The sequence below is a fragment of the Struthio camelus genome, chromosome 2, assembly GCF_040807025.1.
Source record: "Struthio camelus isolate bStrCam1 chromosome 2, bStrCam1.hap1, whole genome shotgun sequence".
NCBI classification, from domain to species: Eukaryota; Metazoa; Chordata; class Aves; order Struthioniformes; family Struthionidae; genus Struthio; species Struthio camelus.
Genome location: NC_090943.1, coordinates 37,314,430 through 37,340,888, shown reverse-complemented (window position 1 = coordinate 37,340,888; position 26,459 = coordinate 37,314,430). Strand labels below are relative to the sequence as shown.

The 26,459-nt window shown below is 39.2% G+C and overlaps 1 protein-coding gene across 3 annotated transcripts; it reads right to left on the bottom strand.

Annotated features, from left to right (window-relative positions):
* Window positions 1-232: 232 nt before the first annotated feature.
* Window positions 233-26,459, bottom strand: KLHL7 (kelch like family member 7). 3 transcript variants are annotated; one of them, XM_068935070.1, is made up of 11 exons: window positions 26,093-26,459; window positions 21,681-21,783; window positions 20,671-20,764; window positions 19,297-19,421; window positions 17,179-17,354; window positions 14,397-14,571; window positions 12,768-12,910; window positions 7,459-7,699; window positions 4,432-4,633; window positions 4,052-4,149; window positions 233-2,853 (listed from the first exon to the last, which is right to left on the bottom strand). In XM_068935070.1, the coding sequence occupies exons 1-11, from the start codon at window positions 26,210-26,212 to the stop codon at window positions 2,570-2,572; spliced, it is 1,761 nt and encodes a 586-aa protein (XP_068791171.1). In that variant the 5' UTR covers window positions 26,213-26,459; the 3' UTR covers window positions 233-2,569. The 3 variants fall into 3 exon arrangements, with proteins under 3 accessions (XP_068791171.1, XP_068791173.1, XP_068791172.1); XM_068935072.1 differs by lacking the exon at window positions 26,093-26,459 and adding an exon at window positions 21,972-22,115; XM_068935071.1 differs by lacking the exon at window positions 26,093-26,459 and adding an exon at window positions 21,911-22,033.

The window sequence follows — 26,459 nt, the reverse complement described above, 5'->3', positions numbered from 1 at the left end:
CCCTCAGCGGCGCGCACCGCACCGTGCCCCGCCCCCCGCCCAACGGTCGCCGCCGGAGCGAGGCAGCGCAGTGCGGCTAACGGCACTAACGGCACCTGGGCACCCAGGAGAGAATAAAGGCGCCCAGCCGTGCTGTAGGGCTGCCTTGGTTACGAGGTGAGGTTTTAAGACTCGAGTAGAAAGGGTGACAAAGAGGTCCTGCTGGATAAGCCATTAAACATGCTGCCAGTGCTAGCCAAGAAAAAAAAAAGTCATTTATTGATCAAAGTGTACCGAGTCACAAGCCTCACTGAGGTATTTCGCTTCACCTTGCATCATAAGCTTCAAAGAAGTGTTTCGTATACTGAGCCAAGTCGTCACTTCATTAGTTTTATCAATACACATCTTCGATACACAAAGTGATCTAAGAAACAATGTACTGCATCGTGGACAATTTTCAAATACTGCCCCAGTAATTCAGACAACGAACCTGACTGAACCAAGTCTATGACCAAGGGCCCATAGCATGATAAAACTCTATGAAGAAAAAGATCACTAGTGATCGTTACCAGGTGTACATAAGCAAGAGCATCACCACTCTGTGCAAAGTTTGAGCTGCAAGCACAGCGCCGTCTACCCTGTTAAGAAAGCGTAGAGCGCTTCGGAAAAAGTAGCGTACAGTAGTTCAAACAAAATACCCACGTGAAGGTGTTAGCTGCACGTTCCGCGACAATCTAGCTCTCTCAAATCCTTTCAGTCGTCTTTCTCATGAATTTCTCAGTAGTTTAAGCAAATTATTAACCTCTTGAAAACAAATTTAGAAAAAGGTGCTTGACAATTTTAAAAGCAGATACAAAAAAAAACAGGCTGTACAACCTAAAAAGTGCAAAATTCAGTCCAGTCTTTGTAGTATCTTAGAACATAAATATTCAAAACACCAGTGACAAGTTTGTTTTATGGCTCAATCAGTAGAAAAAAGGGAAAGGCAAGGGGGGGGGGAAAAAGTGTTTTACAGCATTCACTTACTACTGAATATAGAGCTGAGTTGCATGAAACACTATGAAACCCACGAATGCATCTATTAGTTTACCATACATGCAGCTGTTAGTATGAGACAAGATAGTTTACAAAGCAGTACTGACTTTGAAAACTGGAATTATACCATTTGGGAACTTGGAGCATCTTCAGAAATAAAACAATAAAAATCCACACCACCAGCGATGCACAAGATAGAGATAAGCAAGCACCAACTTTTTAAGTTAACTTGATAGTCTCATAGAAACAGATCTGAAGGAATTAGCAAGTTAGAAAAAAGGTGATAAAATTAGGATGAAGACATTCATGACCTACCATGGGAGCAGAACAGACTTATATGTACCAATTTGTATAGCTTTTCAAAAGTAGGAAGATGTACACAGTATTGATACCGGATAGCCTGACAAGCCTGAGCTTCTATGCTGGAAGAAAGACTGTGATCACATTTAGTACCATGTTGACTTTCTGAAGACATTTACAGTACTATATGCTTATAAACCAGAGATTAATAACCATGTGCAACTTTAGAAGACTTCTATAAAATAACTTTAATGACTTGGTTCATACCATTCTAAAAACAGTCATTTTCAAGAAGAAAATCAATACATTTGTTGTATTGACTTTGCTTTCTCAGTCCTATTCCCATCTTTGCTAACGGTTTGGCATCCACAGTATGTACAGTCTGGTTGCCTGGGAAGATATCCTGAAAATGAATCCCAAATTTCCAACTCGCTAATATAGTGCACAATTATTGTAGACCTTCTCCACCCCCCCCTCCACCTCAACATAATCAAAAATGAAAGTTTAGTTCTGACAGCTCAGGAGTCTTTTTGTGAAAGCTCCCCAAAATGCCAAAGAAGTTATTAGCAAAGTGTTTTGCTATTTTATATATATATATATATGTATATATGGCCTGTCTGACTTCAAAACTGATATGAGGTCATGCAAGTGATGGAAGAAAGTCACTGAAATAGGGCAGCTATTATAAGAAAGGAGCTGTATCATCTATCCCCATTCTCCATGGGAATCTTAATCCATTATACTGCTGTCCTTGGTCTTTCCTGAGCAAAATCTTCATTGCATTCTAGTAAGATTTTTACAGGTATGTGTAAATAAGAAAAGTCTGCTTCTTTCTCATGATCCAGGCTGTATTTACTCACCTTCATTAAAGGAAGAATCTTTGTAATTGAGCTCTGGAAAGAATCATTTAGCCAGAAATCTTTATCTTCATCAAATGCTTTGAATTCTTCTAAATAATTGGATTGGGTCTGTTTTTGACAAGGCCACACAGACAGTCTTTTCAAAGGAAGATGTCATATGTTCTCAGCTAGGTAAGTGGATTCTCAAAACACATCCCCATCTCTTAAAACAGACAACAAGATGGGCATGACAAAAATCCATGTTATACAATACGCTGTATATACAAATTCAAAGACTGCACCTCAGTTTCTTCCTATTACTCAGTTTAACAAGATTCAATAAAATGTGGAAGCAAAGCACCATGGCCATCTTTCCCCAAGTCCTTGAAGAATGTCTCAGTATCTCTTACAGGTCTTCAGGTCTCTAAGGTTTCTTCATTTGCACCACAAGTGTCAACAACACAGATTAAACAACTTGTCACTGGGAAAGCGCGAACTTTGGAGTTGGCTATCCACTTGTCTGTCTCAGTATTATATTCAAGAATGTGCCCCAATCGACCAACGCCCTGAAAACCAGCCAGGACATAGACTATAGGTCCCACAGCAGCACACTTCACTGTTACACCCTTCCATGGCATTGGAGATACCATCTTCCATTCATTCATCTTGATATCATAATATTCTACATTATCAAGGCCACCTACAAAGCAATGAAATAGATAACTGCTTATTACATTACACACTCTAGGCTGAACTTGAGCATACAAATGCTTTATAAAACTTGGTCATGATTTTAAAGGTTTAGATTAAAACAAATCGCAACAATAGTGACTGAGACAAAGAGGAGTTTTCACTTCCATTCCTGAATTATTAGGCTTCAAAGATTAAGAAACCTCTGTGATCCTAAGACGTATGAATGTTTTATCCCAAACATAACTTTTTCCTATTATACTACAGTAAGAACAGTTAATCAATCAGGCCACAGAATATGAAAAACAGCAAAATAATAGTTTAACCTATTGGATCAATGGTTCACACTTTGAAAATGAGCATTCAGCCAATATACTAGAATTTTGCAAACAGGCAGCTCTGACTGTAACCGATAAACTGTCTGTACAAAAGCTGCATCTACTGATATTTTTGTATTGGGAATCAATCACGTTGGAATAGTTATAGTAGCTAATTAAATTGCACACGATATTCTAGAAGAACTAGAATACCTGATTTCAGATTAATGCCATCATAAATAATGATTACTAAAGCTGAGTATTTTTCATTTTCAAAAGCACTTCAGAAACCCTATGTAATCAAATTTCAAATTCAACTCTCCTAGGAAATAATCTACTATTATCCTAAGCTAACAGACAAGTAGACAGGCAGATTATTAAGTGACTTGCCCATGGGCACACAGGAAGTCATATTTCATATCTAGGACAGTCAGAAAAGTTCACTGTTTCACCATTTAAAAATAGCCATAGCCTGTTAGATACAGGTCTTCAGACTGAATTTCTCAAAATAGTGACTACGCCTTTATCTGTCTCTCTGCGAGAAGGTGTCCCAATATGTATAATGAAGAACTAACAAAGTTAGCTTTTTTCAGGGGATTAGTTTAGTTATATTAAACAACTGCAGAACTAGGTTACACATTTCTGAATTTGACAGGACAATCAGTAATAAAAGTGCTGGGAAAATAATCAAGAGCAAAGCAAGAAGGTGCAAGAAGGCAGACAACAATACAGGGACAACAGCGGAACATGTTTTATGGTACTGCTCAGAATGTTTCAGCTGAACGACTAGTAGAATAACTTTTTTTTTTTTTTTAAAAAAAAAAAAAGAAAGAGCAAGAAGCCCAAGAAACCTTGGGAGACCAGCTACAGAACTAACAGAATTATGAGTACCTAAGCCATTTTGTCCACCCACAGCAAATATTTTGTCTTTTACAAACACCAGTCCATGATTCTTCCTGGCTTCAATCATTGGACAGAGCTCAGTCCACCTAGGAGAAAAAAAAGGAAAAAACCACACACATAAAAAGCCACAGGAAAATCCACAATTTAGTTCTTTGAAAATAAACGTAAAATAATTAAGCTCCTAAAATTGGGAAAGTGAAAATATGGAAGAAAGCTGTTTAAGAAAAGCAGCCTTTTAAGTAAAACTGCAAATATCCTATTTGTTACTACGGAACTCAGGTTGTATAGGTGAATGGGAAGAATTGTATACTTCAGGTATTTAAAGAGCGAGCAAAACCACAGTGACAAATACCAGAATTGATACTTACGTTTCTGTGGCTGGATCATAAACTTCACAGGAATTTAGGACTCTTCCAGAAACATTGTTTCCTAAGCTTCCTCCACACACATAAATGAGGCCATTTGCCTCTACCATTCCATGGCTGCACCGTTGAGTCAGCATGCTGGGTTTTGTGTGCCAGCTTTCTGTTCTCGTATCATAGCATTCAAACAAATACAATGCAGAATTTCCTTAAAAAATAAGAAACCCACCAAAGTGGCATTAATTTTTTACAATTGGCTTTACAAAGAAAACTCTAACAGTAATACCCAATTGATGCTCTACTTGCTAGTTGAAAATGGAAAGCTGCTTTCCAATCTCAAAGCAGAGCTAATCAACCTGAAACTCGGGACTATTTTGGAAGCATGTACTTAACTCTTTTCATGACTCTTGTTGTCCTCCAAAATACACAAGTTTATAAAACTATCACTGTATCAAAACAAACCAGTGAGTTGGATTTTCTTTTTCAGGGGAGGAAAAAACTAACAGGGATACGTATAAATTACTGACAAAATTATCATCTCAAGCCACCCCTCAGTACCTGAAGTGCACTGAACTTTCAAAATGTGAAAATGAAACCAAGGTATTGTAAAGTTAGTACAGAGTCCCATGAGTCTTTTTTCCTATAAACAATGTGGCTTGACTGATTCCCAGAACACTTGTTGCATTTGGAATCAAATGGCTAGATTATGTTATAACATACTTCCAAATCATTAGCAACCACAAAATAGATACCCTTAACCATTCTACTTTCTTTCTGGGGACTGGCAAATCCTTATTATTTTCCTGGAAGTACAACGTCTGTGCCCTCCTCCCCCAATGTCCAAAAAAGCTATTACTGAAGTCAAAAACAATCTTTCCACTGAAGATGGATGGAAGCTTAAAGACTTATTCACAGAAAAGAATCAGGATCTGTCTCCCCTTTGTTTCATTAGATACATTCATCTAGAACAGTTAAAGGTGCCTTCACTTGATCATCCTTTTCCCCCTCAGCTTTCTACTTCTCAGACTAAGTATGTTACACAAGCAGCACTCAGTGCCCTCACTACCAGCTGGAGATCTGAACCCTCAAAACTCATGGCACTGCATTTCCAGGCCCAAAAATCGAGAGTAGATTCCAATAACCATGTGTTTGTTTTCTCCTTCTACCGTGCAGTTCTTAATATCATGAACAGTACAGTGAGCCATATTCTTTCCTTGATGGCAAATACACAATCCTATTGCTTCAAAGTTGTCAGAATTACCATCAGTAGAACTCTTTTAAAAAAAAAAAAAAAGGGGGGGGGGAGGGGAACAACTTCCATTTTGAATTTGTTTACTATTACACTGACAACATTACAACATATGCCCTGAATCTCAATATGGTAGAAGAATTTAGTGGGTTTAACTTTCAAACTCTGCCAGCTATTCCAAATAAGCCTGTATTCCTACCAGTGCAGGGAAGGGGGTGGGGGGAAGGGCCCTCTTTCACACAGTGGACTGACATAATAATTTATTTTCCAAACTAGTAAATCGATACAAAAACAGTGACTTTTAAAGACTTCTCTACAGCTAAACACTCTGCAGCATTTTCTTTAGTTAATATAATTTCATATAATTGCCTGCTTCAAGTGGTAGAATTGGGATAGAAAGATTTTTCCCAATAAAGGATCAATGTTCAAGGGACTCCAAAAAGTGCACTGAAAAAAATGCAATTAAAAAAAACTCAGTTGCTGATTTTAGTTATGGAAAGAAAAGGAAAAATGTGCAATGAGGAAAGGTTTAACAGATCCACTCTCCACTACTGATGTATTAATTAGTGTTATTAGACACAAAAAGGCAATAAAAGTCTATACAATCAAAGTTTGGATCATGCTTCCTCAGGAATTGGCATGTGGGAAACTGAAACGATCTAACAGCTCTTCTAATAGTTCAAGCAATAGTTCTCAATACAGCCTTGGTTAAACCTCACTTTCCAGCAATGGGAAATTGTTATTTCACCTTCACTGCACTAGGTGGCAGTAACGAACTGCATCTTTCTGCTGCTTCATCAGAGCTGTCCAACTGTTTTTGAAGTCTCATAAGGTTATCTAAATGTCACAACTTCCTATTAAGTAACTGTTATCAATGTTAGTCACCGATTATGACCACTATTTATTTTCTCCTCATTTTCCTCTGCAGCAAGGCAAAACTCAAAAGGATCTACTAAAAATTGTCATCACATGGCTCTAGATCTTTTGGCAAAACAACTTTTTCTTTAAGCTCTTCCATAGCAGCAATTCCTATGGATATGGCATACATACATTCCTACTTTTTAGTTTGCTGAAGATATCACATCCGATTAATTTAAGCAAAAATAAACTGAAAAATGTTGCCATAACACTAGTTTGAGTGATTCAGATTAGAGCCAAGCCACAAGGGTTTGGCAGTCCCTGCCTCCCCCCCATGGACTTAATTTTTGACTGTATGATGAGTAATTTGTCTAGAGACAAACCAATTGAACAGCAAACTCTTAAAGGATAACTTCTGTCACTTGAAAAAGATCAGAGGCAAATTCCTTTACCGGATCAGGCATGATTTTACCATCAGTACAGCAGAATCAAAAGCTTTTTCTCCTTTTACTCATTAGGCCCAAATACAAACAGGGCAAGCTGTTCTGGCCCCACATCACAGATGATTTTCAACCACACTTTGAGAGTTCTATGGATTTATAGAAGTAAACTAAGAACAGAGTGGGAACCCAAAAACAGATTTGCTTGCCTGCAGTTTACTCCTAACAGTCATAATGTATTTTATGCCCTAGTTAATAATGTAAAGATTATATTCAGTGAAATTGCTTTAAAAAAAAAAAACACAACAGAAACAGATTACTGGATTGTGGGGAGGAGGAAATCCTGCATACAGGAAAATTAACTCATCAGCTACCATTATGGCTGTGTGCAGTTTCTTGTCAACAAAGAGTCATGCAAAACCAGAAAGCTTTCCAGGTATCTCTGTTTGTGCTTTTTGTTTGTTTTAAAGATTTTTAGTGTCTTACCCACTTCTGAACCACCAGATGTATAAATTTTGCCCTCAGCAGCACAGGCTGCAAGGCTATCTCGAGGTGTTGGAGGTCCTAGCTTGGAATACCAGCTATCCTTCACCACATTGTAGCAGTCCATTCGCTTTATAGGGAAGAGCTGGGAACCACCCAAAATATAAACTACGTTGTCCCAGAAGACACAAGCTGCATCCCTGCGCTTTTCAAAGGGACATCGGATGTCTGTCCAGCTGTAATCCTGCATTACAAAGAACAGGTAATGTCTAATAGATTATATAACTTACCTGCACAGTGAGTGTTTTCAAACAGAGCTTTTCAGAGATTTAGATATGGTCAGTTTTACATTTCCTTTTCAAAACAAACATGAATACTGTTTATTGAAGAATACTCCTCAGGCGTACTCTTGAAAAATTCTTAAACACAGACATAGTTAGCTGCAATGAACCACGACATTATCAATTTCTATCTCCTCACTCCCTGCACGCACCCAGTACAGCTTTCCTGAAAAACAGATTTTTTTTTTTTCTCCAACAAAATTGACCTCCTGCTCCTGTCAGGTCAGAAACAATGCATGTCATCAATAAAGTACGATGGTTTTTTCTTTTATAGCAATGCAAAAAGACGTGATATATAACAGACTCTTTCTTTCTAATAAAGAAAACAGGAAATAAAAGCAATCAAAGGCGATGGAAAAAGGAGAAGCAGGTAATATCCAAATTGACAAGCAACTCAGTTAAAAAGCTCTGTAATACATATTTTATTACCATGACAACTAGAAGCTTATTTACAGAATTTAACAAAACACAAATGATCTGTAGCTATCCACAGTTGATAGCATGAGAAACAGCGTAATGCTTCATCACAAATACTGGCAGTCATGTTGCCTAGAAACTGATTTTGCCTGGACTGGCAAAAATCAGTAAGTGTCAAATATGGCAGTAATGCTAACTAAAGCCTTAAGAACATACTCAGCAGTTGATGGCAGATCACGATAGCATACAGCACAAGCAACACATCTTGAATAATTGTATCGCACATATTTCATGCCATCATGAGGATGGCTCGTTTCCTATACTGAACAGGAAAGTATAGGACCTTAAATGTTATTTGTGTCACCTTAGGATGGTCTAGCTAAAGCTGCTGAATGACCTTCATTGAATGGTTCACACAACACGTTACATCATTACATTTTCTTAGCAAGGACATACTCCACACACTTTGGTCAATGAGGAAAAACAGCGACTCCTGCGTGGGGGTTCAAAGAAAAGAGAGACAGAGCATGTTATAGTCCAAAGCATCTTACAATCTTTTCTTGTAGCATCCCCCATATCAAGAAGAGCTGGCAGGTGCATGTGGCCCTTTATGGTGAGAAACAGGTCCTGGGGCATCCTAGAAAGGAAAGCCATACTACAGCATGGCAAAATAACTAGCTGTATAAACCTTAAGAAAATGTCTTACTGCTTTGTGTAAGATCATCATGTTTTTTGCTCAAATTTCTGGCAGTTTTATGAAAAATCCTGTTGTCTCCCCTTACTGTTGTAAGGGGCTGTGATCTGACCCACTCTTGCAGCTTCCATTCATAGCTACCATTTCTTTCATACCTACATAACATATGAAAAGCCACAGGCTCTCCCACAACCTCATCACACTACTCAGCAGGATCCTCCTCTTCCAGCAGGAGGCAATTTAGATCATTTTCTTGTAATACTCTTCACTGTTAGTCTGCATCACATAGAATTGATTTCAATAGTTTTTACGCATTTAAGAACAGTTGCTCTAGGGCAGAGTCAAGATCCACAGAGCCCTGGACAGTGGCAAGTCTCATTTTTTGGGAGCTGAGGGAGGAAAGAAAGCACAAGGTAGCAATATAGTGACACTTCCCCTACTGAGCTCGGTTTCCAACAATTTGTGACGCAGGACACCAGAGTAAGAAACCGCCTTTGTAATTAGGAGTTCCTGAAAGTGTTTTTTTTTCTTTCATGAATTTATTTAATCATCTATTTTAAGTATCTGAACACCTGGGAGCCACAATCTCCTGTGGCAAGAACTCCACGTGTATCATGTACCATGTAAAAAAGTACTTCCTTTTGTTTAAAACTTTTTCTTTAATTTCATTTGTTGTCCCCTTTCCAAGTTTGTCAAGGAAAACAGCAGGCATGCCTAACAAGGACAAGTTTGCCACTAATAACTTGTTGACTACAGCTCCTGTCTCCTCATAAAAGTCATGCGGGTTCCCTTAATAATCAAGGAATAGCAAAGCCAAGCACTGAGTTAAGCCTTACTTGCCATTACTGCATTTTGCACTGTTTAAAAAGTTAAAACTTCTAGCTATCTCTTGCCACTAGAGACAGCACAAGAATTTCAAAGAGTCAGCATTTTGCTGCCTCAGACACAAACTTTCATCAAGAATAAAGAAGAAGGAAAAAAAAAAGAAAAACAAGCCACCTTACTCCCAACTTGGAAAAAAAAAAAAGTTCCTTTCTGCGATAATCCTTCCCGCCACCACAAAGAGGGAGATCTAGACTTTCTAGCACAATCCCAAAAACAAACATCTCTATTCAAAATGGTGCCAGCGTGCTCCACAGGAGCATGCCCCAGTCTCCATCTGTCCTGCTGCATCATTTTGCTCTCTTACTGAAGTAAATGCATCAATAGAAGAATCAGTTACAAGGCAACAAGGAGAACAAATATAGACTTAAAAACAACATTAGCAGTCTCAACAATTAACACAGCCTGTCCGATCCATTCTAATTTGAATTTTTTTGACAAATGAGGAAATGAAGATCAGCATTATAGTAGAGACTGATTTTTATGTGCAAAGCAATAATAGTGAGACTAGAAAAAATTTTTGAACTAGTCTTATTGTGTGGGAATCCTGAAATTATGTCACTCATAACAATGAGAAAATATTTTTAGGCGAAATATGGCCTATGTTTGTTTTGAGCTGTTTAATTGATGTATAAGGATAACTGAATTAAACTTAAATAAAATCAGAAGTGAAGGAGTAGGTTGCTATTCAGCCAGTTCAACAGGTAACAAAACAAAACTTTCATTCTTTTCCAAGGTCCCAGTCCTGCAGAAGTATATACACAAGCTTAATTTTCTGCACTGCGACAGTCCTATTATCTGTTAATGAGACTAATTTAAGTCAGTTAAACACGTGATGTAGACTCTGCAGAACTGGAACCTTAAATCCCACACTTATTTTACATGCACAGGATGCTAATCTCACAGGGTTTCTGTTTTGTGATATTTAGAAGCTACTGCTGCAGTTTAAAGATCACACTCAGATACTCTAGGAAAACATCCTGCAAAGGAGTTTTAAATAACTTGGAGCTGGAGATAAATTAAATAAAAGCTATTCAACAACACATGACATGCTAGGTAAGAATGCAAGGGAAGCGTATAAGCATAATATTTTGAACTAGCAAAATATTTAAGGAAGGCATGCTATTAGATTCTAGATCTCTAATTACTCACTTTTGCTCCCACTCTATGTTCATCCAGATTATCTTTTTCCAAACAAGATTAAGTCTTCAAAAAGACATATGGGGACAACTGAGGGATTTTATATTAGTTTATAACGAGCAATGGAGCAACTCCTCCATCTCTTCAGTTCCGACCACCACTGACATGAGGCACTTAACAAGCAATCTAACCTTTTGTCAGTTAGGTTGGCAAAGAGACTGCACAGACTCTATGCTAAGACCAGACCATTGCTGATTAATGACTGGGGCAATAATTCTCAAAGCTAGTTTCCACCCTGTCTTGAAATAGCTTTGCTCCAATAGACCTAACTGGAGATTAAGAGAAAGAAAAGTTTTGATCTAATTTTGTTCTAATAAAAGACAGGTCAGAGCATATTTGGTGAATTACAACTTGCTAAAATGCCAGAAAAAAAACTGTTTGAAGAGAATGAATGTCCTGATCAAAGACTTCCAACTCAGAGCTTACCTTTCAAAACAAAATAATTCATTGTTTCACTACAGGAAAAAAAAAAAAAATATATATATATACACACACACACACACACACACATCTGCTCTGTTCGCCGCCACCACCACCACTCAGAGCAATATTTGTATGTCTCACTTGAGCATGTGTATGAAGATAAAGGTGGTCTTTTTCTTTTTAAAAAAATCTGGAATTCCTATTAAAACGATAAGTTAAGTGTCTCAGACTAAGACAACAAAGCTGGTAACGTTTTTCAGACTTAAATGTACTCAAAGAAAGGTGCCTTCAATTTTGTCTTGAATAAGGGACTGTGAATTCCTATCAGTTGGGTCCAAAACATACCCTAAGGGCTCATTAATTCCGAATTGTATTTTATGGCCTCACATTGATTGCACAGTTCACAAAGATAACACAGAAAACTGTTTGAAATTGTAACAAGCATTTAATATGCTGAGTTAAAACAACCAGAATTTCTGCAACAAAATATTACAGGTAAGTAACTTCATACCTTATCAGAGCCCCCTAATATGTAGCTAGCAACCTTTCCGTGTATTCTTGCAAGTGCTTATCTGGTAAGAGGGAGTACGGACAGTCCCTCTACAAGTAACTGAGGTTTCCAGACCACCTAGTCTACATAGTCCAAATATATTCCATTTCCTGTGGCTTGATTTTGTTCAGGAAAAACAGAAACGAATTTCAGCCTAAGCTTGCTTGTTCTAAATTGCCCCCAAGGTTTTCACTGCAGAAACTCACTTTTTCCCCACTTCTAGAATACTTTGCTCCCAGTTCCTCTCCTTATATACTCTTAAGGACTAAGAAAATATGTGAATAATTGGGATTTAGAAGCAACTACGTATTTATACTAAATGCACCAAAACAAACAAGAACTAAAATAGGGCCCTACGCTATCATACAAGAGAGTGTTTTAACTTTTGTCCAAAAAAAGGCAGCTCTCGAGTTATTCTCCAAACACACACATGCATGCACATCTATACAACCTTTTAGATATTCCTAACTAATCACTTGATGCTTATGTGAGTTTTTACTCACTTCCAGCTGTGGTATGCACATACCAATTACTGACCCAGATGGATTTATCGTAACTCTATATCTCATACCGCCAGTAAACAAACACATGACCATTCTAATCAAAAGGAAGTATTATATGTAGGTACATAGACTTGAATGCATCTAATTAAGTACACCCTCCTAACTGTACACCCAAGAGGCATGAAACCCATCCTTCCCCGTACCATTTTGTAGATCCTCAGATCTTAGTTAATACCAGCCAGCAAATTAACACATGCAGATTACAAACAGTGAATCTTAATGCATTCTGAGGTAACGATTACCTTTGGATTAAAATATCTGCAGGACTGGGGCTGTGAGCCTCCAAACAAAGCAATGCGATAATCGTGTTTTTTTCGTCTTGGCCGTGTACCTTCCACTAACTCTTCTCTGTCTTCTGGGGAAAGCAGATGATATCGCATCCCACCTAGCAGGAAAACAACTGTTCTAGATCCAGTGCAGCTCATACATAGAAAGGGATGTTTCAGAGGGAAGGACGGGGAAAAGATGCGAAAGAAGCTTCTACTTTACAACTACACAGCTTTAGAAACAATTCTTTTTAAGGGAAGAATGCATTTTTAAGGGAAGAATGCATAGGAGGATGGGAGCACACATCCAGATTTATGCCTCATTTCAAAATTCCTACTCCATGTGGAAACACGTTATGGATATGGACTTACCTAAGTGTCATATACTCATTTATTGCCATTTAGCTGATGTTACCACACAGTTAAAGTTGACATATTGAAACTAGCAGAAGAAAGTAAACCCCCTTCCCCCCCCCCCCAAAAAAAAAGAAAAAATGGCAGAACTGGGAAGCCTAAAGGGAAAAATTTTCATTTTAAAGGAACTTGAATGCAATGAGGAGTCATCACCTGCAGTTTTTAGTTAATCTGGAAGGCATCTCTAGCACATTGCATTTCATTAAAGCCCCTCACTTTTGCTCTTACCTTGACAATGCAAAATACTACAGTTACAACTACTGTAAGAAAAAAAAAAAAAACACTGAACCTTTTTGCTAAGAAACATTCCAACGCAAGCAAAAATATTAGTGACACTACAAGCCACTACGAAAAACCTAAAAACAAAAACCACATTTATTTCTGAAACCCTGCACCTAATTCTGTGTCATGCCAGAAGCATTATGGATATGGGAAAGGTTAGCAGATACTTACCAACATATAAATTAACTTGAATAATAGTCATTGACTGAAGTGGAATACTTGAATGCTCTTTTTAGAGCTACACTAAAAGTTAACTCATCAACTGTTATTGGAATAACTTCTGTTTTTTTCTTCTGGAATATCTATCAGTATCTAGGCATTTCTTTCACATACAATAACATTTCGGGAATGGTCAGAGGAGGCTTGTTCCCTTTTGTTATTTAAAGAAATGCTCTCATCCAAGAGATTTTTTTTCAGCACCTTCAGAATGCAAGTGTTTAGTCTGAACTGTCAGTATACATTAGAGATGAAAATAGTGCACCATAGACTTAGCATTCTTTAGTTACTTAGGGGAGCTTTATAATATCAAAGTTTTGATAAAAACCTTTCTTATTAATTCATATCTGAACAATATTAAAGTTACTATCCCGTCTCAAACGTGCACTAACCCTTCCAATTATCCTAACAACTCATAACAAAAACCCCATTCCATTACTTATCCTGAAGTTGAAATCATTCACTACTGACTTTCATTACTTTCCTCCTTAACGCTATTAAGAATAAACGTCTGCCATTTACATGTCCACTTCCAACTAAAAGTCACATCCTAGAGGGAACACAGTCGTAGATGAATTCAGTGCAGAAACGTTGTCACGGCATATTAGTTTAAAGTAATCAATTTTTGAAAATTAAGTTCCACAGTACTTTAAAGTTACATAGAACAAAGATTTCAACTAGACGTCAACTTACTGATCACCATTTTAAGGCATTCTGGGTTATCCTGAATAAGTGGTTCCGCCTGAACTGTTTTACTTAAGAAGTTCTTCGATATGAGGGGAAATCTGACTTTAGCAAGAATGTCAACCATGTATGGCTGGCGATTCGGCTCATCATACTTCAGCCATCTGACTGCTGCGTCGTAAACCTTAAGCGAAAGAGAAGGAAAGAAAAGGATAACGTATATCACCATGCGCTAAAACAGGTAACAAAACCTTAATGTTCTAAAATTATTCTTCTGCCTGTTGGAAGTTAGTCTATATTAATATTTCAGTATGTGAGGATTTCACTATCAGCATCAACACAACCAACCATCTTCCAAAAAAATAAGACAGTACTCAGACATCAAGTGAAACAAACACACAACCACAGAGTAAAAACCCATCCACAAACCTTATTCATTAAAATTTCTATTGCTATTTTAACTCTTCCCAAATGGAAAGCCTGATCCAGCAATTGATATTTATGCGAGTAATTCCTGCACCACGGTAAGACTAACGTGCTTTGGGTTTGGTGTCAAAAAACAGGTGATACTTCACCAGAAATGCTGCAGGAGCTTCTACTTTATATAGCCTCCTGAACTGATGATCTGCTTCTCTTATCAGGTCATAGTGACGGAGTTCCAGATGCATTGCTATGGTTGCGTCTTAAAATTTTTAGGTGCAGATTACTGTAAGTTTACTCATACTGAGTGAGTCTCCCCTCTATCTCCTATTTAAGAGAAAGGATGTGGATTTTACTGGGGGTTAGGTGACAGGACAGGAAGGTAACCAAGAAACCTGCTCTGTTGATGTTCCTCTAGGTCAGGAGGAAATGGATGAAAAAGCTCAGTACTGCATATCTAAGATACTTCAGTGCTGCATTCAGACACAGAAAGCTTATCTGATAGTATTCATTCTGAAACGGTAATAAATTTTCCTTACAAGTGATTGCACAGTCAGTACCCACTCCTTGTAGCTGAAATACGTCATCGGTTCTGAGTAACTAGACCACCTCAGCTTTAATCCTGCAAAATGCCCACAAAGTAAGGGAGAAGAAAGAAGAAAAATGGATTTAAGGCTAAATTCTATCAGCTAAGAAAATTCAGCAGATTAATGATTGGGATAGAAATATTGTATCCATTTATCAATAGGAACATTATTTGCACAGAGAAAAAAAAAGACAGCCAGTAATTAAAACTACCTTTTTAAAAAAACTAAATTCATACGCTCTATCCCAATTCAAAGATTATAAAGTATATGTCAACTTCCTAGCAGTACTGCTTAGAAACAAGGTTTCTTTAGTATCACTGGTCACGTTCTGCAATTTCAAATTCTACACTCCCACTTTCCTCATAAGATTTTTAATCATGCAGTTCTACCTACACAATTTTTTTTAAGCCACTGCTACTGCATTGAAGCATGCCGTTTACCTTATCAGAGCTTAAATTACAGAGCGTAGTTTTGGCTGCAAGCCAACAAAGCATGAAAATTTTCTAGTTTTCAGAATGTTACCCTCTGGTCTGAACTTTTCCCAGCATGTGGGAAGAATTTTGAACTATGACTTGATTCATTCATACTTAACAGCTAGTCACAACTATCATGTTCTTGTCACTTGAGATTATCCCCCTCCCCCAGTAATCTTATTTTCATGGAAGGTTTTTACTGCAACAGATGCATGGAGGAAAATGAATTAATTCTGGAGCCTATGCATGTGGTTAAACTTCACAGTCAGACACCTGTTTTGAAGCACACACATACCATCCTGACAGGAACCTGATTACGAGATCCATCTGTTGTACTGCAAAGGTGTGAGTCAACTCATGATGACATACCCAAGCAAAGGTAAACTCAAGCACAAGAACAGCTCAGCTAGAAAGACAAGACTCCAGTGCGGTTTCAGCAGATTTTATTGAGAACCTTCAGGAAGTATCCAGCAACTATCCCTATCTTATGACCATCTCTTCGGGCTCCAGTGCAAACCACCTATATTCTTCCTGTTTTCATGCGGTAGGAAGAACAAGCTGGCCAGCAAGCATTCAGACCTGTGGCATGTTGAATCCAGCTTTCCAATGGGACAGCTGGGAATATACCTTCTACTGCAGGTTATAACTCTTAAATGAATGGAACGAACTTCAGGCTCCTTTCAGCCATCTAAAATTTTTCATAAATAAGGGCCTCCCATCAATCCATCTCTGTCAACGCATCCAGCTTTCCTGACCATTTTATCCACCTTGTTGCTCAGTCTCACAGTTCCCCATGTTTAACTTGTGTGTGCATGCTTCCAGCAGCAGCAACTCCTTGCTCTGAAACAGGCTGAGACTATACTCAGGAAAAAGCATACAGTTGTTAAGGTGCAGTTTGCCTACCACTTTAAAGTAGTTCCCTTCCATAGATAGTGCATGAACGCCAGTTTGGGAGCTGCTATACATGAAACTTAATTCAGCTCATGCACTACAGAATCAGAAGCCCTATAGCTATCTAAATAAAGGAAACTGTTTCGCTTATTCTCTTTGACTTCTTCCTTTTTGGTTTGCTGGAGTTACCCATATAATACCCATGCTTGAAATGCAGATATTCATTAATGTTAGGTTTTAACCAAGCCAGGGTGTACCTCCTATTCTACAATTTAGCATGCATTATGTGCATCACGTGCACTTACAGAAACATCAGAAGTGAGACACTTTAAACCAGCTTTTGAGAGAAAAAAAAAGTTAAGTTCAATGTTCTTAACTGATAGAAGAGACAGACCTCTTACTATGAAACTGAGGTCTCACCTGGTCTTCTGCCCTCACAGTCAACGTATCTTGGTTCAGAAGATGCGTCACACGCTTAACATCAAGCTGAAGAAACTCATCTGTCTTGTAAACTTCAGTAAAATGCTGATGGATAAAGTCATCTGCAGTGGCTTTCAGTTCTGGACAGTCCAAGCATTCTGCTAACACACTTATACCTAATGAAGGAAAGAGAAATTAAGAAACAAAATTTGTTAAAGCTTGAACTACAGTAACCTTTAATATATTCAAATAGAATAAAAACACCACAATGTCAGAGAGGTTTATAACACCAATTTAATATTTCTAACAATGTTTTGTATGTTATTATAATATTAATAATTACAATATTTTCTTTATTATTATGACATGCTATTATAACTCATCTGCAAGTCAAGACAAATCAAGATAAGCATAAACTTCTGATCCTAGTCCTACAAACTAATTACAGAGTCGGGCCAGTAGCACTTGCTATATTAACTGTTGGTCCAGTATCATTTCCTCATTATTTTTTTCCCCCAATTATGAAGCAAGCAACAACAGTACATGAACTAGGTCTGAGTCATACTACAACACAGTAACCACAGCAGCTTGAGAGACTGGATCCAAGTTTTATCGACCTCCCCTAACCTGCTCATGCAGCAGCAGTCACCAGCCAAGCCCAGTTTCCTGCAACAGCCATAGCGAGCAGGGATTGTTTTGTGCAGATAGCAAAACGTGCTGCAGGCCAACATAAAAAAAGCCAAGTTGATTCTATTGCAAGTTGGTATACGGGTATAAGTAACAACCACTACTGAGAACTATTGTTTCTGAACTTTCCATTAGTAACCAGGTATGAGCAGGAGAAAGTCAGCACAGAGCTATTCAGCAATGACTGTTGCTCAGCTCACTACAGTCCTCCTCCTTCTTCTAGGAGGACGAAAGGTGGGATGAAAGCAAACCACTAGCCAAATGCAGCCCACGGGCCTGAAGCTAGATCAAACTGCCCTAAGTAGTAAAACGCAAACAACAATAATAAAAATGCAAGTGTATGATCTGCTTCCCAGAAGAGAAACCAAACAGCTTGATAAAGTTTCCAGAGATTCAAAATAAGCCATGACTTCTTCCAAATACACTTTTTAATTTTTTTTTTTTTTGTTAAATAAACTATGGGCTTGCCTATGAGTCTGCAATCAGAACAGATTTCAACTTGTAAACAATGTCTTGAGGAAAATTTCATTTAACTTTGATCTCCCTTTTGGGCATAAATTAGCTACAAAGTATGCAAGTGTTAGAACATAATTTTCTGTTTAACAAGAGGTTTGAATATGCTACAAAACAAGCATTAGTGACACTTTCCTCAGGAGGTAATGCCTTCCTGCCAGCAGTGTCTCAGGGCCACAGCTGTACTGCACTGAAGTGTCAATTGACTCATTAGAATTCAGATACTCTGCAAAACATTCCTATTGACGTTATAAACACCTATAACATATCTGATTGAAATGTTGCTAGAACGTATCTGATTGCCATGTTGACACGGCAAACGTCAACAAAAATCCCTTTACACACATTTATTTAATTAGAGATTACAGATAAGGTGCTCCAAAGCTTGAACAGCATCAATAAGCCCCAAAGTCTATTCATTGTTTGGTAACGTGGAGTTCACATTACGGCTACAGCGTGTAATAAATATCAAACACCTGACTAAATGACATGGGTAGATTTTTAGTATTTCAGTCAGAAGGAGGTACAACTGAAAACAAAAGTATCCTGTTCATACCTTTAGAACATATGCTCGTTTTGGAGACATTACAACTGTGTCAAATTCCATCTCCAAGTCCAGTAACAACTGAAAGCTCCACCTCACTAAACAACTAAGAACCTCAAACACGCAAGAAGCTCCAGGATAGTGCTGCCAAGCTGGGATGAGCCTTAAAATCAGCAGACCCTGACTCTGGCAAAGGTAACTGCCAGAATGTTTTGCTTATAGCAAGTGACAACCTTTCACATTTTGCTATAATGATTTTGATGTGTCTGCTTTTATCAAAATCTTACTGTCTTTTAGAAGAGACTATCCATTTTTCAAGAACAGTCAAGTTTAAGTTTTTTTTTTTTTTAAAAAAAAGTCTGCATTGCTCTTACCAAGACAATTTGAAGCATCAACTTGCTCTTTCAAAAAATCCACGCACATTTTTTTCACAGGTTCAATTTGATATTGGTTTGCTGCATCTAGTAAAGACTGTACATTGTTGCTGTTAACAGAAATTCTGCAAAACAGAAGGTGCAAAGTTAACATCACTAAAACTACCTATTTTGTTGTAGTCAAATCTTAAACCAATTTACGTAAACAGCAAAATTACTTCCCAGCTATTTCCTCAAGCATTCTTCTCTCCACATAAGCTTAAGATGTAGTCTTCCTTTGTGGTCTTTCCAAGTTGCTTTAATTTACAAATTGCTTTAATTTTAGATATTTTACTGAGGAAGGGCAGGGAGTCAGCAGTCCTAAATTCTAAAGACTGAGCCTTAAATATAGGCCATTTGCTGACAGTCTCGGTGTAGTAGTATCACTTCGACCTGTATGATTAACTAGTTTCACAAAAGAGAAGGAACAGAACCTTTTCTGGCAGTCTCCAATTCCCAAAGAGGCATCAGCAAAGTCTGTCTAAGATAGTTGCCAGGACTGCTCTGGCTGATTTGCCTGTAGTGCACAAGCAGAAAAGTCAGTTTGGCAGCGCATCAACAGAAGAGGTCCAGAGCTCACTGACAAGGATTTGGGCTCCAGCAGATGCAAGTGCGGCCAGGGTGCTGACATAAGCCGTCTCTCACTGCAGGGGAACATACAGCAAGATTCCTCTCAAAGGAAGGAGAAAGCCTTCCTAAGGAGAGTTAATCCTATCAGTACAAAGGGATAAAGAGCCTCTCATCCATCAGTCAAGAGAGCTTGCTGCAAAGGCCTGTCCACAACCCTCGTCATCTGAACAAGCTCTGTATAAAGACTCTGTTTTTAAACATCACTGCAGGCAACTAAACACATGGGCAACCGCGGATAGAAGGGAAATGCTCTTCACACAGAACAGTCCTAATCTGTCCGGAGATGAAGTTATAACTCCTTGAAATGTTTATCTGTGCTAGCTGCTATGGCCATAAAGAGAAACCACTGCTGATATTAACAAGGGCCTGAATTTCAGAGCAATGGGAAATATCATTTGACTCCAACTCTGTAGTCAGAAGCCTTAAGTGCTTTCCGTTGCTTTCTTGAGGCAACTACCACTCACTTTAGTCAACAGGAATAGTTTACTAACTAACAGGAATAGTTTATTAACTAAATTAAGCAGTGTGAGTAACACCTTTCAAACAAAGGGGAAAAGGGAAGGAAGATAGAGAAGGTCTAGTCACATCAGACTAGAAATAAAGTATTGTAATAGTGAACTACAAAAGCATTATTTTAAGATTTTATCATTTACACTTGGCAGACTTCCTAGCAAAAACGTCAGGCAGTGTTAAACAAGAAACTACCTTGCAGTATAAGCAAACTCCACAAGCTGTTCAATAATGTCAGGTTCTGCATCTTTTAGCTCCACTTCGAAGGACTTTGATTCAAGCATATTTGCTGTAAAGAGAGTAAAAGACAAACTACATCAGCAAGTCACCCTAGTTATTGTAGATTTTGCAAAAAATAAAGTGATCAAACCTGCCAAAAACTGCGCAGTCAATTTCTGTTTTCCCAGGATTACTAAGAGGAGTCAGGGAGGGCACAAAGCAATGGGACAACCAGGATAACTGGCAGGGGAGGTTGCAGTGTGAAAATTATGCGATAAAATGTATTTAAAAAGTCAGAGACGCTACTGACTACAGTGCAGAGACTGCCAAGCTAGCATTACCAAAGATAGGAAGCTCACACTGCACTGTCAAAAACTATTTCCATATTCAAGCTGATAATATGCAGCCCGATCAGACCTCACTCAGTTACAGCACTGTTAATGCACCCGCAGATAATTGTGTTGGCCATTAGAGAACAGTTATTGTACTCTAGTCCTATCAATGTTTTAAAGCACAATAATTTTACTTTCATATGCCTTATCCATAAATTTGCAACATAGACACTAAAATACCTGAATTTATAAAGACAGTACAAATCCAAGAACACTTACGTTTCTCAAAGCCTGCTTTGTACGTGTAAGTGCCTAACGGTGGGAAGTGACAGGGCAGGCATAAGCTATGTCACGGGAATAAAGACTCCCAAATATTAGATCAGAGAAGAGAGAGTAATACTGTGCATGGGCCCCAAATAAGAAGAGGACTTGCATACACAGTAACCTCATTGATTTCATCATGAGAGATAAAAAGAAAATGAAAGGAAGGGTGAACAGAGATGAATGGAGGAAAGATACAAACTGAGCAAGTCTTGACTTGCATTCATCCCTCAAATTAATTATTTTTCCAGAATAAACAGCTTGTCAGTCACAAGTCTAACAGGACATGGACATGAAAGCCTATAAGAGTTAATCAATTTTGAAAAGACTTACTAGTAAACATCAAGTTAAAGAAGTGACTGGCTGAAGCAAGCACAACACGGTGAGCTGGGATCTTTCTTTCCTGAACCATAAGAATGACATCACAGAGAGTTTTCTAAACCAGAGGAGAGAAGAAAGAAAAACAAAACACACACACAAAAATCAGCATATTAGAAATACTTTCAAAAATAGTTTTCTAAAAACAGGCTCTAGAAATTCATTGCTTTCTTACTCCACCTTACCTCAAAAGAGCTTATCACATTAAGCAAAAAGATCAGAAAATAAAAAAGTAAGCTCAGTAACCTGGAGAATCAGTGACTCTCAGCTTTCCTGTGAACTTGCATTTTAAGGCTGGCCACTGATAAGATATGAGCTCCGATTAAAGCTTTTGTTGTCGCATTTTTATCAATCTTCTATAGCCTCGACTCCGCAGCATCAAACAGGGGCTGCATTTGCATTAGGAGCTCTCGTCCCTACTCAGCTGCTGATTTGCATAAAACGTACAGGAACCCCATATCTCATGACTACTATCATATTGTCCAACCAGGGTGAAAACAACGAACAGTTTCAAAGCATTCAGTGGAACATTTTAAAGAGAACATTATCTTAAAAATATCACTTTTAAATAGAAGTACTTAACCAGTCACATCTAATTAGCAACTAGTTGGCTCTCAGACAAAAAAAATATTTTTATTCCTCACTTGTTCACCATTCGTACGTAATCGGTTTCTCATTTACGCTTGAACTGTCATGGAAGAAAGAGAGGAAGGAAAGTGACAAAACTTACCAGTTGGGAGACATCAGGCAAGAGTAATGGATTGGAGTAAAAACATATTGTTTGAATAGATTTTAAAAATAGTATCCTTTTGAGAACATACTGACTGGCCTAAAAGCACACCATATTGCAGTTACTTTTGACATCCGCTTATTAAGAAGAATTGAGCAGCACTGCTTCTCAAAAAACAGAACTCCATTTTCTACTATCACCTTAAGTTCTTGGAACCTGTTTTTGGAAACACCTGCCAAAACTAACCACAGAATAGAGCATTTTTACTGTGGGAAGAAAATGCACTTGAACAGGACAGTGTTACAATTTTTTTCCACACGCAGACAATATCATCCAGGCACAACTCACAAGGTAGATAGTCCAAATATATAGCCAATAGTCCTTTAAATATACTGAAGAAAGACTTTCACTTAGTAATTTTTAGGTCCTTACAGAAAAGGACACTCATTAGAAGCACTTGTTGGATAAAATGTGCAACATTAACATATATTTTTTTAAAAATTGTTTGAACTATAAGTATACATCAGGGAGGAGGCAAGACGACCAGAACCAACCTTCTTTGCACATCCATGGCTTTAAATCATTTAAGGTTGAATGAATATTTAAAAAAAAAAAAAAGACCCTATGAGAAAAGCTAAAAGGAATTTTTTAAAGCTGAAATTCCTAAAACATCTTTCTTAGAAGAAGTGCTGGAAACTAGCAGTATAAGATATTGCAAAACTACGTGGGCAAACTTAACCAAGACTTACAACTGCTGCTGCATTCCATGCTGCATTTCTAAAATGTGTTGAGTGCCTTTTGAAATCACACATCTCAGTATTTGAAGCATTTAGGATGTTCTAAGATCTCTGTGGATGTGGGAAAAACATTTATCAACCAAAACAGACTTTATCATCATCTTTTTCATTTTGTTCCCTGCATGTCCTTGGACATAACAGCTTTATTTCAACTACTGGTTTTTCAGAGAATTGCTGTACTTCTCTCTTGGAGGACCCACCTGTATCAGCCAGTAGCTTCAGTGAGTCAACAAGTGACCTGCGTTGCATCAGCCAAAGGACACACCGCAGAGTGAGTCTGCATTAGGGTGCTTCATCTCCCGAATAACAGGTCCAGTGACACCTTGCAACTCTGTCCCATCTTTACCTTTAATTACCTCTCACTCCTGGCTGGTCTCCACCCAGCTACAAGGTCACAAAAAGGATTTATGCACATGCTGTCAAATAGCTTAGCAAAATCCACAAGGATATGGGTCATTTTATTATGGAGATTAGCAAGAAGTTCTCTATGCAGTATACATACTTGCCTGCAATCTCTCACCTGTCTCACCAGTACTACGTGTATGTATACCCACAGTTTACTTTAAAATCCCCTATGCAGGGAGGCTGCCTCTAGATCAGTTTATACAGACTCAGTTAATTAGCTATACTTTCCAACCCATTTTCTAGTACCTTCAGCTCATTTTCCTAAAACATTAAACAAAGGCCAATAAAGCAACGTGCATATGTAGCATTATATATTCCCACCAAAGGAAAAAGTTTTAATTCATAGTACACTTTGGTTTTATAACCACAGCACAGTCCTTGACTTATCAACATACAAGAAGAAAGAGTTGTCTATAAATCCTCTTAAATTTCAGCACAGCTCGTCTGCTGAACCAGTACATTTTCCTCTGGCTGCAGATGACTTCCTATTTTTATCCCACATAATTCTGCCCCCTCCCTCCTGCTAATAACTAACGCCTCCTACACTCCTACTAACAACTCCTACAAGGATCAAAGGTGTCATGAAATATGTGAGAATTCATGGAGTGCTGAAGACTAAGTTTGGGTGGGCTGAAGCCACCATCGGAGGTCTGACTGGAAGTTTCTAGGAAACTCAAGTAGCAGACAAAATTTGAAGCAGCAGAGGCTGCCCTGGCATACCAGCTTTCTAGACAACTAAAAGCACACAGATTTTACAGCAGTTAAGGGTGACTCTAAACAGAGAGAGAGAGAGATTAAACTTAACTAGATCAGAGCTGGCACCCCGCTATACTGAACGACCAGGTGAGAACAACAGTGCAGAACAACAATGTGGTACCATGTTATTGGAGCAGAGACGTGGTCAAGAACTGGGATTTCCTTGTGCTAGCAACTGTACGTGCATCTGACAGAAGGCCATATTTCCTGTCTGCTCAAAGCACAATAGCATCTAGCATCCCCATGTCAGCAATGACAGGAGTGTGAGCTAAATTATGAACAGCTGAGTTACAAAATCAGCTATACCTTGGAGTACGTTCACACAATTAAGCGGAAACAAAACCCACATACAAAAAGTGTAGCTTTATGTCCAGATAGGCGTTATGCCTCTATATAGCTCTCTCCACTCCATTACCAGAAAACACCACAAACCTTTAATTTAAGCCAACGTGGTTTTCCATACGTAGGAGTTCAGTTAGTTGGAGTGTTTTTTGTACACAAACTGATGGCATGCTAGTGAGAAAAGAACAGGGACAGTATCACGGACAAAAGTGGAATCACCATTCTTATATCACTTGCTAGGCCAGGACCCATACTGCTAGTATACACACACTAATAAAAATCGGACCGAGCCTCTGGCAAGACTAATACAGGGAAACGAGTAGATAAACTGTAGAAGACTTGACATGTGACAGTGTCACGTAGGAAGCCTCCACCTGTTCTGGAACATTTGGTTCTAGAGTCAGCTTTCATTCTGGTTCCATATTACACCAGTTCCTCTGAGGAAGAGAAAAGATTTCTTTACATCCAGGGTGTCACAAAGATCATCCTTCTGCTCTTGTATCGTATCTTTAAGTTTGAGCTTTTTAAGAGGAGAAAACACCTGGCAGCATTTATTTCAGTTTAGACAGTTCAGTGGAAACCTACTCGCATCATTGTGCTGTTGGTTACCGCTCTACTGGTAAACAAAAGAGTCATCTTCGATAATCACTACACTATTAACCTAAGAAGCTGATCAGCCCAAAAGGTCAGAATTTCTAAAGATGAGACTGCTCCACTTACCCATCCCCATATGCAACTATTGGCTTCTTAGTGAGAGGGTCAGATGTACTGAGTACAAAGTGCAAGAAACAAAGCACTACCTGAAACTGAGCCACGGCTCCAGTCCTCCCTCTCCTCCCGCTGCTGCTTCGCTATACTGATAATATTTGAAGAGGGTACACAGTCAATTGGATCAGAGAACAGCTCCAGGTTAAAATTCAGCACCACCACCTTTTGACTCCTCTCAGGTTTTTCTTGGAAAAGGACTATGTGAATACTACTTCTAACCGGATAAACTCAGCAAAGAATTGCCGCTTGATTTCTGCCCTCACATAGACAAAAGGTTATTAGATAAGGAAGCAGGTCCACAGCGTCCTTCTGCCTTCAGCATCAGGGCACTGCCAGTAAAATCCAAACTTTCGACGCTTGCTGTGCCACTGCACGGAAGGGCTTCAGCAGCTGCTGCCGCAGTCACCCGCGCCCGCTGCAGCCCTTCAGACTCTCAGCCCTCCTTCCGGGGGTATCTTTGGGGGGGGGGGTGATTCATCACAGTCGGACCCAGAAGATGGGAACACCCCGACCCTCAGGCCCCAGAGCGGCCTCCGGACCGCGGGCGGCCCAGGCCCCGCCGGCCGTACCTGCTTCCGCATGGTGTTCATGACGCCCATGAAGCTCGCCAGCAGCTTCGCCTCCTCCCGCGCTGCGAGCTTCTTCTCCGTTTTCTTCTTGCTGCTCTTCTCCGCCCCCGAGGCTGCCATGCTCCCGCCGCCGAGACCAGCGCCGCCCCAACCGCGCCGGGGCACATGCGCCGCGACGACGACGGCGACGACGACGCCGGCCAACTACCGCCACCCCCGGCAGCCGCAGGCCGAGCAGCTGCACCGCCGCCCGCCCGCCCGCTGCGCTGCGCTGCGCTGCGCTGCGCGCCCGCCGCCGGTGCCCACGGCGGAAGCGGCCGACCCGCGTGGGGCGGAGCGCGCTGACGCCATCAGCCGGCGCGCGGCC